At 35.9% G+C, this 17039-nt stretch overlaps 2 protein-coding genes across 2 annotated transcripts in view; both read left to right on the top strand.

Annotated features, from left to right (window-relative positions):
- The first annotated feature begins 439 nt into the window (after positions 1-439).
- On the top strand, positions 440-8043 carry LOC138309006 (DNA ligase 1-like). Its single transcript, XM_069250096.1, has 5 exons — positions 440-544; positions 2315-4019; positions 4241-4812; positions 6021-6238; positions 7362-8043. Exons 2-5 carry the CDS (start codon positions 2333-2335, stop codon positions 7444-7446), a joined length of 2562 nt encoding a protein of 853 aa, XP_069106197.1. The 5' UTR covers positions 440-544; positions 2315-2332; the 3' UTR covers positions 7447-8043.
- Positions 8044-9363: 1320 nt separating this feature from the next.
- LOC138309510 (uncharacterized) overlaps positions 9364-17039 on the top strand; it is a 34772-nt gene continuing 27096 nt past the window's right edge. The window contains exon 1 of the mRNA XM_069250731.1: positions 9364-9539. The gene's annotated coding sequence lies outside the window, so the exon portion shown is untranslated. The remainder of the gene's footprint in view (positions 9540-17039) is intronic.

Here is a 17039-nt window from a genome sequence, read left to right as displayed (position 1 = left end):
TCTATGGTTGCAATAAACAATTTCGCGGACTATTATTCTATAATTGAAAACAGTTTCGCGATATATTATTCTATGGTTGCAATAAACAATTTCGTGATCTTTTATTCTATTTTTGTAAACAACTTCGCAATCTATTGTTCTATTATTGTAATTTCGCGATCTTAGTTTTCCTCAAAAATCAGAGAAATCTAATCGCACTTTAAGTTAAGTTGGTATACAGTACAACTGTAAAGTATAGACACTATACCGATAAACTACCATAAATTACACGGGAATGTATATAATCCTTGCCTGGACCTGCAGCAGATACGTGTACACATGTTCCTATACAAGTACTAATAGTTATAAAGTATACATAATTATATACTACTGTCGGGTAAACCGAAAGAAGCCTGCAAAGCGGTAGTTTTAAATACACATAAACAAATGTCGGGTAAACCGAAAGAAGCCTGCAAAGAGGAAGTTATAAAACACACATATACAACTGTTGTTAAACCGAAAGTAGACCTACGTTAGGTGAAACAAACAGATTTCCTGGTTCCAGGTGGGTATATGAGAGTTTTGATATTATTTCATTGTATGTTATACTGACTTGTATTATTACATTGATATATTTAACAATTAACGTATACGAAATATCGGCTTCTATGTTGTCATGGTAAACAAATGAATATTATCAGGGTTATATCCTTTAAGGGGAGATATAGTCACTGTTAAAAGTAAATGTTCACTTAGGTGTCAATGTCACGAGCAAGGAACCTTGTACCACACATATATACATTGTCCATATGTTACTATCTTGATTAATAAAGCCTGTGACACAGTAAATGCTGTTATGGACACAGTAAATGCTGTTATGGACACAGAAAATGTTGTTATGCCCGAAGTAAATGTTTCTATGGTCACAGTAAACGTTGCTATGCACACAGTTAATGTTGTTGTGGACACAGTAAATGTTACTATGCTCACAGTAAATGTTGCTATGGACACAGTAAATGTTGTTATAGCCTCAGTAAATGTTGCTATGGACACAGTTAATGTTGCTATGGATACAGTAAATGTTGTTATGGTCACAGTAAATGTTGTTATGGTCACAGTAAATGTTGTTATGGTCACAGTAAATGTTGTTATGGTCACAGTAAATGTTGTTATGGTCACAGTAAATGTTGTTATGCTCACAGTAAATGTTGTTATGGACACAGTAAATGTTGTTATGGTCACAGTAAATGTTGTTATGGTCACAGTAAATGTTGTTATGGTCACAGTAAATGTTGTTATGGTCACAGTAAATGTTGTTATGGTCACAGTAAATGTTGCTGTGGACACAGTTAATGTTGCTATGGACACAGTAAAAAAAATTATGGCCACAGTAAATGTTGTTATGGACACAGTAAATGTGTTACGGGCCTCATTGCTCGCAATATAATTTACACCTGATTGAATATTTAAAGTTATATCTGCCATAACTGAAATTTGCATATATATTTTTTTCATTAATCTATTGAACTTAAGGTATATCAGTATTATAGAACATATGACAGGTAAAATGTGAAAATATCAAGTTTCAATTCCTCTACTAATAGTGAAGACAAGGATCCGACTACTTTCCAAATATATGTACAGGAAATTATTGTAGTTAGATTTTTATTCCAAGAGGGGGAGTCAACTATATAAACTTAAGAAATAGTACAACATACTTCAAACATGGTTTGAGTCGATCAAGGAAGCAACTGCTATGCGAAAGAATGAATGGCAAGGGAAAAACACGGGATGTGATGATAATTAAAAACAGCATTAAAAGTTTGGGATTGTTGTATCAGTAATAATAAATGAACTATGAATATATAATGATATAATTGGTTTTTTATTGTAAACAGGATATTGAAATATTGATACCCTCTTTCTCTCTCCTCTCTCTAATAAAACAATAATGACATTACACGAATTATAATTTAAAAAGCCTTGTCTAAATATTCTATGTATTGTCAATTGTTATGAGGAGAACGTTCATAAGTTAGTTATAACTTATGCACAGTTCATTTGCATACTACATTTTGTATGGCAATAAATTATGTTGAGATTATTTTTTTAAAAAAAACCTATAATTTGTAGTTTTGATAGTATTATAGTGTTCCGCATTTTCTTCGATTTTCTCTTTGGTCTATACTATACGTTACGTTGTATTTTTTGTAATTCAAAATTTATAGACATATGATTCGAGTACAGTTTATGGTTCCGTGTCAAGGTACTCTTGATAATTTTCATAAAGATAACCAATATCCCTCTTTATCTATTTATTTCCATCTATTCACAGAAAATTCTCACTGCAACTATGTCAGGAATGGGTGCCAAAACCAGTATGAAGAAAACTTCATACCTTACAATATTGAAAAGAAAGGCAAATGAAAAAAGGGACAGAACAAATGACATAGGACAATCAGAGGAAGGTGAAGATGACAAAGTGGGAATGCCGAATAGTAGGAGACAAGCTCAAAAGATAAAAGTATCAGCAGAAAGAAGCATAAAAGAGACACCAAACGATTCAAACCAAAACGAAAGTGCCAACGATGATGACTCGTGTAGTGATTCTGACAAGATGCAACATGGTAGCCCTGAACGAGAAACTAGCGAATCGGAAGAAAGTGACATTAAATCCAAAGATTTGCAACAATCACGGGTGGAATGTACTCGAGAAAAGTATAAACTGAAAGATGCAAAACAACCCGAGCAGGCGGCAAGATCCAAAGACTCAAAAAGGCTAAAAGGAACTACATTAGGTGTTCATGGAAAGGAGACCATGACACAAGGATCTGATGCAGGGGCAACACCTAAACATGATTCACTGAGGCTACATGAAAGTCAGCGGGATGTTCGTGGAAAGGAAACTAATCCACAAGAATCCGACACAGCAGCAAGACTTAAAGAGGGTTCACAGAGGCAAAAGGGAAGTCAGTGGGATGCTCGTGCAAAGGAAACCAATACACAAGAATCTAACGCAAGACAGAAAAATAATTCCAAAACACTGAAAGAAAATTGCCGAAAAAAGATTGAAGACACATTAGAGGAGACTGACAAACCCGATCATGTGGATATAGCAAGATGTAAAGGAAAAACTGTTCTTGGGCATGGAGGTACAGGTCTTGAGGATATCGCCATCAAAGAGAAATCTAGCACAATTGGAGGAAATACAAAAAGCAGAGGTGGTGGGACGAGTGGTCGTGAAACTATAGTTCCGAAAGAAACTGATGCTGTTGCTGCTTCAAAAAACCCTGAGGAAAACAATAAAGAAAATGTATGGGAATTTGACCTTGCGAAATCTAAAGTCAATGCAAAGGAAGATGGCGAAGCTAAACCCGTGAGACACAATTCAGCAGCTAGAGAAAGGCATCGTAAACATAAAGGGACGAATGGAAATGGCGTTATAGACGCATCTAATATCACCGATAAAAGCATTAAAGGAAGAAATCAGGAGAGTTCTCACTCAGGTGAATCGAGTGCGTCTAAAGAGAAGAACACTGAAGAAAAAGCCAGTGATACGAAGCAAACAAAGACAGGAGACATTAAGGAGGGTGTACCTAGGGATGTCACTAAAGAATCTAGGAATACAGGGAATCAAGGCAGCGCAAAGACAACACAGCCTCCATGGAATCTGTGTGTAAAAGCTGTGGAAGGAGGGATGTCAGATTTAGATGTGGATGTGATTGTTTCTAGTGAGGATGCATCACTACAAGGGTTAGGCATGGTGGCAAAACAGCTAGAACAGAAGGGTGGTAAAGCCTATGTAGCACAGAAATCGGTAGCTAATAGTCTGATTGGGGATCTGAGAACATGGCAGTTTATTTACACTCCCGGAGCTGGCGGTTTGCAATGTAAGAGCGTTGCGCATGTCAACATTCCAAGACTAGGTGATGAGGACCAAGAGTCCTGGTGTCGTCAATTCGGCATGTTCATCAGTAGACTTGTGATGCGAACCAACTGCATGGGATTCACATCTATGGCTGTCCCTCTATTTGGCACAGGTATGATAATTTTTCGGTATTACACTAACCTGATTTAAATCAAATTCACAATTTTTACTTTCCAAAGCAAATTCTAGAATCAATTATTTCACCAGTTATTTTGCAAAAATGGCAGTCAGTCTGTGACAAAACATCCCAATTTTATTTAGAGTTTAATTTGATATTTTTTTTATCAGATTGCCTAAACTGTTTCGATAACAATATTTGTTTGGTCCCCACAGGGAGATTTGGTGCCCCGACCGACTTCATCATTGACCTACTTTGTACACAGATCAGTAACAGCTCGAAGACACCAGTAGATAAACCTTGGTTACAGACAATTTACATCGTCCATCCCAACAAGAAAGTTGTTAGAGACATCGAAAGGACTATCAAACAAATGAAACTCCATCACAAACCGGAAATGACGGGAAAGTCTGACGTCACAACCGGAAAAAAGAAAACACGTGATGATGGAATTAAAAACAAAGACAAATCTTTCATGGAAAAGTACTCGGTGAAGATGTCAAAAGCAGAATCCGCAAGTAAGGACTGTCCAATATGTATGGAAACAATTGATCTGAAGGAACGCGTGGAGTTAAACAAATGTCACCATGTTTTCTGTCTGTCGTGTATCCAGCAAAGCTTTGACGTCAAGCCGTCCTGTCCCCTGTGTAACGTTGTCTACGGAACTGTCCGAGGACACCAGCCTAACGGGTACATTTTCGAGGTGTTCGACAGGCAGTCTTTACCGGGGTTTGAGGAGTGTGGCTTGATCCGGATATTGTATTCCTTCTTTGATGGCATCCAAGACGTAAGTGTGGTCCTTATGACGTTGTTATGCGTTCCCGGTACATTGCACGAATCTAATGGTAATCAACTTAGACTAAATTGCGATGCTGAATACGACTTCCAAGCATATGGTTAATTTTCATTACTAAAATAAAGATTTTGCATCAACAATCCTTAGTTAAGATTTCCCCTGTCGTGATGTAAGAACTGGTGATATATGGACTAACTCTTATTCGCATTCTACACGGTTTAACGTTAAAATAGCTTTGTTTGTATAAGGACTATTGAGAACGTTTGGACCATCCTCGACAACTATCGTCATATCCACCTCCATCCTCGATACTCCAGGGGTTCCGATCACTTACGATCTCTACACCCCTGGACTATCTCATAGTAAAACTGGAGGCAATAGAACAGGTAATTTAGTCATTTGGTGTACATCAAAAGAGCCGTATAACGGTACACTGTGGTTGACTGTGTGGCTTTGAAGTTAGGCGTCGCTCTCTCTGAAGTCCTCAGAGAAAATCTTTGCTGGCCTGTGATTGGTCAAATGCTTTTCGCTGAGCTGCCTTCAATTTTACTATGAGATAGTCCAGGGGTGTAGAGATCGTAAATGGTCGGAGCCCCTGGAGTATCGAGGATGATCCACCTCTAGAATTTATCATAGCAAAACTGAAGGGAGTAGGCAGTTCAGGAAAACACTGACCAATCACAAGCCTGAAGAAACTTCATTTGAAGATTACATTAATGGCAACACCAAACTTCCAAAGCCTCCCAGTCAGTCAACCACAGTGTACTGTTATACAATACTTTTGGTTTATATCAAAGGACCAAACTACCTGTCCCATCTGTTGTCGCACATGGACCCTTTAATTTTGATATGATAATAATCCAGGGTGGATATGACGACAGTGATAATAACCCCTGTAGTATCGAGTTTGGTTGGCAGCGTGAGTTCGTGTGGTTGATTCTGGAATATTGGAAAACTGGGAAATAGACCAATCTGTGATAGATTCCCTGCATGTTATCTGGTCACGATAAGGATATTGTAAATTATTACTGAGACCATTTAGATGCAACTGAGTATTGATGTTCGGGGACATAAATCATAACGATCTGTATTATCAAAGTCTAAAAACATAAATGTTCATGGATATAAAAAGACACAGCAGTCAAAGTAAAGAAAAGCAACAATTTTACCACCTCCATGTTGTCTGATATTGTTTTAAGGACGCACACCCAAACCCGGGGAAGCCGTACAGGGGAGCCAGACGGGAGGCCTTCTTACCAGACAATGCTGAAGGTCAGAAGGTTCATCGCTTACTGCGGAAGAGTTTCCAACAGCGAGTCACATTTACTATCGGAAGTTCTCGGACTACGGGACGAGAGGACGTGGTCACGTGGAACGATATCCATCACAAAACAAGGATACACGGGGGCCCAGAAAGGTAAATCCTATGGTCACAGGGGTCAAATAGAGTAAACAAAGAAAGGTAAATCCTAAGGTCACATGGGTCACATAGAACGATATCCATCACAAAACAAGGATATACGGGGTCCAGAAAGGTAAATCCTAATGTCACGGGGTCAAATACTGTAAACAAAAAAGGTAAACCTAAGGTCACAGGGGTCAAATTAAGTAAACAAAGACAGGTAAATCCTAAGGTCACATGGGTCACATAGAACGATATCCATCACAAAACAAGGATATACGGGGTCCAGAAAAGGTCAAAGGGGTCAAATAGAGTAAACAAGTGCCTGTCAATACATAGAAGGGCTATAGACCTAACAAGAGCCTGTAGCATGCTGGAATCAAAGGCTACCGAATGGTTCCAATGAATGACCTGGACCTCTCATTTCTAAGTCAAATAGGCTAAAATCGTATCACAGCTTAATTTGTATTAGATGGCTATGAGAATAAAGACAACATTTTCAATCGGTGTATGGTTGTTGGTTTTGTTAGAAGATGGCCAAAATTACTAGCGTTGTTATGTGAAAGACTTTTAGTTGAAATGTCTAGTTAATAATTTGACTTTTGTTTTACTACCGGTTATTTATATTTTTTATTCGTGAATCAAAAGAATGCATTCTGCGTTTGATCTGCATTGGAAAATTAGATATTGTTGAAATACCATAATATATGTATTTTTCAACAGCATCTAAGTTTCCGCTGATCGAACGTAGATATTTCTGATTCGCGAATGAAAAATCTCAAGTATCGGTAGTCAAAGAGCTGCTTTTACATGAGGCCGTCTGGAATTCTGGATAAATGAAATATTTCACCACAGCTAATTCTGGTTATTTAAACTTAGTAATTTTATATCATTTGTATTTAAATAGCGTGGTCTGTTTTTATTTTCAAGTCTTGATACAAATGCCAATATGGTAGTGTATTCATTGTTCGTAAGTTTATCAATATTTCAAAACCCTGTGTATCGGAAAGTTTCGTATATTTATATTTGTAACTTGCTTGAATCAACATAATTTCTTTATGTAGGTTCTAAGAAAAAAACTTAACTCGTCACAACTTAAAAATAACTCCATACCGATTTATGTTATAATTTCTGACAGATATGGCTATCCGGATCCAGAATATCTGACACGTGTACAAGAAGAGTTGGCTGCCAAAGGGATTTCTGAGACCACGGATTCCTAAACTGGAATCAAGGAATCCGACACTCAATGTCCATACTTGCCAAATTTCATTTCATACAAACGGTTACAAACAACTGTATTCACCGTGTTCAGACACCAACATGGCGAAATATGATTTTATTTCAAAGCATGCTTTGTGGAAGACATAACTCAGTCACACATTTAGATCTATATACAAATGTAAAGAATTGTAAAAATGTGTTGTGCGTCGTGTCAATCCATGTTGAATTTTATTGATACGGTTGAACAAGTGATATACTCCAGATGAAGTTGCAAATTTACTATAATTCATGCATAATCGGATTATTTGTTGTACAGGTTTCTTTCAATTTTTTTCTTTCTTTTTTTTAATATTTGTTTTGGTTATAAAATCATAAGTGAGTTGGCAATATAAAATTGTGTATGATTATGCAATGTGTGTTAATATATTCTTTGTAAATGGCATTTTTTTCATTTACGTTTTTATACATTATATTTTGTTTGAAAAAAAAAACATATTTGTATGTGAATACATATCGGAAAACAGCTAGGGTTCGTGAAAATTAACAAGTATACAATAAGAAAGCATAATAAAATTGAAATATCGCTGCTTTTGTTGTGTTCTTTTTATATCAATATCAAAACTTAAATTACAGAATTCGAGCTTCGTGATTGATTAGGTTTTACTGGCTTGAAGAACTTAGTCTGAAATTCGTAGTATTAAAAACAACAATAATTTTTCTAAGAAAAATTCTAAGTGAAAGTTCAATATAAAATACGCACAGGCAGGAGTTCAATAAAAATGAACGTTTAAAATGCATGAATGAAACAGCTAACATTAACTTTAAAAAAATATGGAAAATAACAAAAATTGGTTGTTGATAATGGAGATTGGGTTTTAAAAGGGTTTTTGAACGATTGGGTATTTTTGTTATTGAATCAGATCTATCACCTCTTGTTTCGAGGATGGTGGGTTTTGTATTTCTCAACATTGCGGAATCATAACTTGCATATCCAAGGAACATAAGACAAGTTATCATACCTGAAGACCAATATAGCTTAATTTGCTCACCATGAATATAAAATTGCTTCAAGAACAATATCACGTTATATATGAACTGTATTAGATACGATTATGGATGAAGATCGAACTGGTGTTCTCACTGGGCGTTTATAGGTTAATTTTGTATTAATGGAAGACGAGTCTGAGAATCAAAAGATCTTAAAAAATCAACAAAGCCGTTCAAGGAATAGATTTTGGTTTAGTGTGTTGATTTTGTAAGATCTTTTGATTCAGTCTCTTTGAGTTTTATAAAAGAGTTTATTTTTATTATTATCATCATTTAGTCCTGGTATAGATATAATGGCATGGGAAAACATATTTTATCAAAAAAATAATCAGAGTGGATATTATTTCAACGTTTTTAAAATCATATACACAGAGGCTGTCGACAGGGCGACCCAATCTTCACCTTACATCTTATAACATATATGCTGAATTTCATTTTTCATTGTTTACTGTTGGATAAACTGCATTTTTTACACAAAAAGCGCGTCATTAAAAATTTCTGTACAAAAAGAAAATGCAGTTTACACACCAGTAAAACAACAACAAAATAAAGATAATTCTTATTTAATCAATTAATGATTGGGTCATTCGATTCACTTGTGATCAAGACAAAGAAGTCAATAGGCCTATTATGATGTGTATGTTTTATCGATTTGTTTGTTTTTGTTTAAATTCTCTTGTTTTTCTTATTTCAATTTGATGCTTGAGCAGATTGCTTTATGTAGATCTAGACCAAAACTTATGGGTTTTTTTAATATATGGAATATTGATTTTTTTTGTTTGTTGTGTTTCTTTAAATAAAGTTCGACCTTGCCTCACACCACAGAGTTTCTTTGCTTTTACATTACTTCATTGTACTAAGGCTCGATTTTCTGTGCGAGTTACCTCCCTTGTTGTATTTGGGTTAGAGAGTAAAAATGAGTGTCAATTTCTACTTCCTGTTTCTAAATGATACACACGATGAAGTGTTTGGTGTGAATATTTTTGTAAACAGGCGAGACTCAGAGATCGGATCGCCTACATCAAATCACTGACTGTATTTGAAGGTAAGTTAAAACAACTAGTCATGTTTATTTAACGGAAAGCCGACCAAATCCGTCCTTTTGCAGTCTTTGAAGGTGTGTCTCGAATCCCTTTCACTGTTTGATCGCGATGACTCAACTTGCAAACGAAACCAGTGAAATCGTGATGCCTTTGTATGTAGGTAAGCCGTGTTAAAGTAGAAATATCGCGATTTAAATTTGTTGATGTACTGAGTATATATTTTAATTTGGCCTGTATACTTTAAACTTATTTTTTACAGTTCACTCCAAACTATTTCAGATATTTGATTGTTTACTTTTATGAATGACAAGGATTTAAGAATAATACTGAGAATTTGTATCACCAATATTGCATCGCTGTAAGTCTTTCAATTTAAACAAATGATATGTAATTGTATTAAACATCGCATGCATGGATTCTCCATTTAATACATATATATTACATGTACAGTACAAGTGCCACAGGTTTTTAGTTGTAAATTGTGTACAATCTGTACGTAGTGATACTGTCGTCTTCTAGATTCGCGATTTTGCGCTATTGGAAATTCCCCTTCGCTCAGTCCATAGAGTGACAGACCAGTCAGTCTGGGGTTATTTGATTCCCCCATGCGGCACTACTAACACTATACATGTACTAGTACTCTTGTCATGTTACTCACATACTTCAAGTTCTGATCATATTATTATCTATTTATATAATTGCTCTCTTAATTAACATGTAAGGCCACAGGTTTGTAGATTTGTTATCAGATAACATTTATTAAGTGAAACTTAGAGGTAATTTTATAAGTGTTACTTTGTGGTATACCTCTAACATTGTTGGGGTATTATGTTGTCTATAACAGATCGGGTAATAATCAGTTGACGTTGCATTAACATATCTGTCCGAGCATCATATACTAGATAGTGTTTGGAGGTCCCAGGACTCACTGAACACTTGCCAAATGCTCTACCGTTGATCATGAGATACCTGGTCACTGACATGATGGTTGACCCAGTCCAATCCTACCACATATTTAACGACTATAACCTGGTCTTGTTGTGTATAATTCTGCTTCCAGAGTATTTCTTGCCTGTATATATAATCCAAACCCTGTTTCCAGCATTGGTGATCAGATTAACAAGGGGAGAGTCCTCGATACTCGATAATTGGTAGTGTGATGAATCTTTGGGGTGAAGACTGAAAAAGGGAAGGGAGAGTACTAGCATATATAGTGTAATAGTTCTGGATCAGGTAGCTCAATTAGTAGAGAATCCAGCTATAGTGTACTTAATATAACTATAGTGTTCAGAGGATCCCGGGTTTGAGTCCCAGTCTGGCTGTCTGGTCCTGCATCTTTTCAATCTTGCATGTATATACTAAAGAAATGTATAGAAAAACACACATACACTTATCTGACTTGTCTGGTCATACATTTCAATTCTACATATATCCTCATGAGTCATGTTTGGTTTTCCATTCATTCAGAGTACTTTGTACAGAACATTGAAGTTAAATATTTTAAGTGTATGAAATATATAGTTTGCTGAGCTTGAGGAATCTGTTTCATGTCTAGAATCATTTCATCTCAGATTGCCAAACAAATATAGCAGTATACATGACATGCTGTGAAGAAATAATAATGCTCAACCAATTTAAGTAATTATAAAGAGAAAAAAGAAAATATTTTACTGTTTTCCGTGATGCAATGCATTATATATCTAATTAACTATAAAGTGAAAAAAGAACATTTTACTATTTTCCGAGATGCAATGCATTATATATCTAATAAACTATAAAGTGAAAAAGAGAATATTTTACTATTTTCCGTGATGCAATGCATTATATATCTAATCAACTATAAAGTGAAAAAGAGAATATTTTACTATTTTCCGTGATGCAATGCATTATATATCTAATTAACTATAAAAAGAAAAAGAGAATATTTTACTATTTTCCGAGATGCAATGCATTATATATCTAATCAACTATAAAGTGAAAAAGAGAATATTTTACTATTTTCCGAGATGCAATGCATTATAATATATCTAATTAACTATAAAGTGAAAAAGAGAATATTTTTACTATTTTCCGAGATGCAATGCATTATATATCTAATTAACTATAAAGTGAAAAAGAGAATATTTTACTATTTTCCGTGATGCAATGCATTATATATCTAATATAATATAATTAACTATAAAAAGAAAAAGAGAATATTTTACTATTTTCCGAGATGCAATGCATTATATATCTAATTAACTATAAAGTGAAAAAGAGAATATTTTACTATTTTCCAAGAAGCAATGCATTATCTTTCTACAAATACAAATTAACATAATACCGTATTCGACCCAATAAACACCAAACGCCACGTTCCTATACATGTATTAAATGCCCTTACCTATTTTGACACCTCAATTTCAATTGCCGAGACATAAGTAATGACCAAAACTGTATAGGTTTGCAAAAATTTTGTCTTATTAGTACCTTTTAATTTACTTTTCAATATTTTATATGTCCTTGGCGCTCATTGGATGGAGTACGGTATGTACTAAGTACTTCAAATGTTAAGAGGCCTATATTATATTGTCAAGTATGTATTACGCACATTGCAGACATTCTGAATTCTGTAACTCTAGATATGTCAGTTCTTCATATTTGGCCCAATGTAGAAAAATCTTAAGTACCATATTCTACTCAATAAATGTCCAGGACGTTTAAGAAAATGAAAAAATCAAAAGGGGCTTAATAAGATAATGTTCTTGCAAACCCATACAGATTTGATAGTTTTGGTCCTATCCTCGGGCAATTGAATTGAGGCCTCAAAGAGGAGGGGCATTTATAGGGCTTATTGGGTCAAAAATGGTACTTAGATTTTTACTATAAATACACTCCGACTTATAAAGACTTGTGTCTGTAAATTAGTTTAAGTACATGTATACAGGGACTTTTACATCATGGGCAATTGATTGTTGGTATTAGTTTAACACCTGTAAATATATATACAACTTTGTAGCTTGACAAAATTATAAAGGAAAGGGACTTAACTCTGCATATGTTGTTTGACAAATGCATCATTAATTTGTTACCAAACTTGAAGAAAATCTGTTGCTGATTACCATTATTTCAAGAAAATAGTAGAAGTGGTCGTAACTATCAAAGGAAGCCAGGTAAAGGTTGTACCAGAATGTTTCTTTGGCTCAGTCGATTGAGCACTGATTTCTTTGGAATCCTATTAAGGCAGATGCATGGACTGTCATCCATACCGTCTATGCCCAATATTGAAATCAATTATTTTAATTAATGTAGTGACCAGACGGGGTTGGACCTCCGATCTCTTAGACTGTAGATAGGTGGCCGGTGATCTACTTATTTATGTATTTGGTGATAAATGATTACTGTGTAATTGATATCAGAACCTATGAGTACATAAGTAATATCTACATGTACATGTTGATGAATGACTTGATTGATGTGCAAGTGTTTATACTGTACAGTACATATTAGTCATTCAGGGGTTGTATTTACGCTGTCCCCATATCCTGATCGATCCTTATGAAGCATAGAAAATAAAAAGGACTTTTTTTCTGTAAATCCATTCCAGTTACCTAAGGGGATCAATCCCTTCCAACTTTGTAAACCCTGTTCATTAATCCATTCACCCCTGACAACATATTTAGGCTCTTCTAAATCAAAGACTGGACCAGTCCATTATGAAGTTCCAGGGGTGAATGAATTATTGCATTATGTGATACTTGATTAAAAGTGAACAAATAACTGAGAAGATTTTGACCTGAAATTGGCAGCAAAATTTGTCTTTGAAAAATATTACATACAACAGGAAAGTCTCTGTATAAAAACATGCCTATCACAGCCGCTTCCTACAGGTCCCAAATGGTCATTTGTAACAAAAATGATACCTGTGTACAAAGACCACTTGGTGATAGAGACCACTTAGGTGGTCTTTATAGACAGGTTTGACTGTGGATGTATATATATTGTCTAGAAAGGTGTTTAGAGAAAGTTTGTTAAATTACATATTCAGAAATAATTTTAGATACTAATTCAAGGAATAAAAAAACTTTACCTTTATCCAGACTGTAAGAGCATGCAATATACATGTATTAAACTCTTGTGGCCATGTTGAGAGGGTTAATTGTGTGTGTATTGTTAGCTCACCTGGTCCAAAGGACCGAGGTGAGCTTATGGGATACTGCAGCGTCCGGCGTCCGGCGTCCGACGTCCGTCAACAATCGACTTCTTCTCCATAACCGCTGGTCGGATTTCAACAAAATTTGACTGGTAGCATCCTTATGGGCTACTTACTGAAAATTGTACAAATGATGGGGCTGACCCCCGGGGGCCTGAGGGGCGGGGCCAAAAGGGGTCAATTTGGCTATTTCCATATAAACGACTTCTTTTCTGAAACCAAGCATGGGATAGCACCCATAATGCAATGGTAGCATCCTTATTGGGTGGGGATTCAAAATTGTACAAATGATGGGGCTGACCCCCCTGGGGGCCTGAGGGGCGGGGTCAAAAGGGGTCAATTTGGCTATTTCCATATAAACGACTTCTTTTCTGAAACCAAGCATGGGATAGCACCCATAATGCAATGGTAGCATCCTTATAGGGTGGGGATTCAAAATTGTACAAATGATGGGGCTGACCCCCCGGGGGCCTGAGGAGCGGGGTCAAATTGGGTCAATTTGGCTATTTCCATATAAACGACTTCTTCTCTGAAACTAAGCATGAGATAGCACTCATAATGCAATTGTAGTATCGTTATAGGGTGGGGATTCAAAATTGTACAAATGATGGGGCTGACCCCCGGGGGGCCTGAGGGGCGGGGTCAAAAGGGGTCAGTTTGGCTATTTCCATATAAACGACTTCTTCTCTGAAACCAAGCATGGGATAGCACCCATAATGCAATGGTAGCATCCTTATAGGGTGGGGATTCAAAATTGTACAAATAATGGGGCTGACCCCCCGGGGCCTGAGGGGCGGGGTCAAAAGGGGCCAATTTGGCTATTTCCATATAAACGACTTTTTCTCTGAAATTAAGCATGGTATAGCACCCATAATGCAATGGTAGCATCCTTATAGGGTGGGGATTCAAAATTGTACAAATGATGGGGCTGACCCCCCGGGGGCCTGAAGGGTGGGGTCAAAAGGGGTCAATTTAGCTATTTCCATATAAACGACTTCTTCTCTGCAACTAAGAATGGAAGAGCACTTATAATGCAATGGTAGCATCCTTATAGGGTTGGGATTTGAAATTGTACAAATGATAGGGCTGACCCCCGGGGCTTTAAACGGTAATAGATGCGAGGTCAAAAAGGTCAATTAGGCTACTATTTTCATATAAATTACTTTGTCTCTGAACCTATGTATTGGATATCATATTTGTATGGTATCAATAGCATCATTGTATGGTTGTGATTCAAAATTCAACTTTGGGAGTCAATTTTGTTTATTTTTCTAATTGTCAGAGTCTTGTGATAATTACTAACAAAAAACCAGGTGAGCTATACAGGCCCTCTGGGCCTCTTGTTTTGTGAAGGGGTGATGCTCTGTTAACAGATGAATAGGATCATTACTGTACAATCACCTTGTACTATTTATCTTATACTGGGGGATCAAGATAAGAAACCATGTGATTGTTTTCCAACATTTTTATGATTCAATATTAACGCCAACAGTAAAAATGATTTCCTACGTTTTTTGGATTTTTTGTTTTTTGGGGAAGGGGGGGGGGATGTAACTTGTCCAAGTCAGGTGTCATTCCAAGGTTATATTATTTGCCATTTTCACACTGTGCTGGCTAAGTGGTTAAGATATCCAACATACATCTGTATTACCACAAGCCCTCCACCTCTGGGATGCAGGTTCGATTGCCATGTGGGACAGTTGCCAGATACTGACCGCTGGTAGGTGTTTTTTTCTCCAGTACTCCAGTTTTCTTCCACCTGCAAATCAGGCGCGTCCTTAAATGACCCTGGTTGTTAATAGGACGTTAAACTGATAACACCAAGAACAAGGAAAAAGGAGTACACGTGTACTTATCTAAAACAGATGTCACTTCAGGCCAGGGACCAGCATATTTGGCCAGTTTAGCCAGGTTTTTGGATTATACAGGTTTTTACAGGTTAGACTGAAATAAAAACTACTTAATAAATCCTGTTTCATTTGCTCTTAAACTTAGGTAGGTTAACATCGGTCTTTGCTCAAGAAAATATTATGGACCTATTTCCTACTTAAATTGTCCAAGATATAAACAATGGTTGTTTAAAAAGAAAAAATATCACAGACAGATTTCTACATTTTTAACAACATTTACATGAACTGTCATTTTGCAGTGCCAGCATTAGGGTTGTTCATTCAAGTTGTTTCAAGAGGAACTCAATTCATCACCCCATGAAATCGACCAAAGCAAGATTCAATCCTTATATGTACCAGCCACTGAGACATCTGGCACTCGGTAATTGGGATGTTTCTGTAGACCTCAGTAACAGACAATAGAATCATATCTCTATACAATGTATATTCTTTAAGGGAATAAATAGATACAAAATAAAAATGAACTTGTGCCAAATCAGTGTTTTATAACATATAAAACATGTACATATAGAAACATAGAAAAAAATAAATCTATACGTAACTGCTGAGACAAGCAGAATTTCACTGATAGTGCAACTGTAAAGCCAGTTATTTTTGCGGACCAATTTTTCACGTCTTGATCTAAAAACGAGAAAATTGTATGTTAGCGATTTTAAATTTTCATAATATGGATTTAAGAGTAGAAATCATTCAACAATTTATCATTATTTCGCTGATCAAATTTTCATGATCATAGCAATGTGGCTCGAAATCGCAAAAATATCATCCCCCCGAAAATAGCCGACTATACGGTATCATTACATAAACAGTATATTTTCCAATCTGAAGAAAATGTTCAGAAATTACCATTTATTTGTGTTCCATGCGCGTATTGATTCTGATGTTTAATTTGAGCAAATGGTTTCAGACCAACATGCTTCTTATATCTTCTTGATAGATAACATTAAATATGATTTTCCTGAGACAAATTGTTTTATAATGTTAATGTTTCCTTCTGTGGTCTTATATATAGACTTGCTGTGGTCCTCAATGCATAACTCTGATCGTTATGTCCTATTGCATTCATAGTGATATAAATGCCATTGATTCCCTAGGCCAGAAACAGCAATAATCTGTATATATCAAATATCATATTGTCATAATAAACAAGTTGGTTTGCCTGCCTTACATCATCAATGTCCATGGTACTTGTATTGATCTGTAACGAGTCCTAAAGGAAGATAAAATATCACTGACGAGTCCTGGAGGAAACGTTTAATTGTCCCAAAATCATGTATCCTTTTACTGACAGTCACATAGAAATACAAAATATCACCGATGAGTTCTGGAAGGAAGCGTTTAATCGTCCAAAATCATACATCCTTTCGAATTCACTGATGGCAATATGTATTAACAATTTG

This window comes from Argopecten irradians, chromosome 15 (genome assembly GCF_041381155.1).
Source record: "Argopecten irradians isolate NY chromosome 15, Ai_NY, whole genome shotgun sequence".
NCBI classification, from domain to species: Eukaryota; Metazoa; Mollusca; class Bivalvia; order Pectinida; family Pectinidae; genus Argopecten; species Argopecten irradians.
This window is presented reverse-complemented; position numbering and strand designations above follow the sequence as displayed.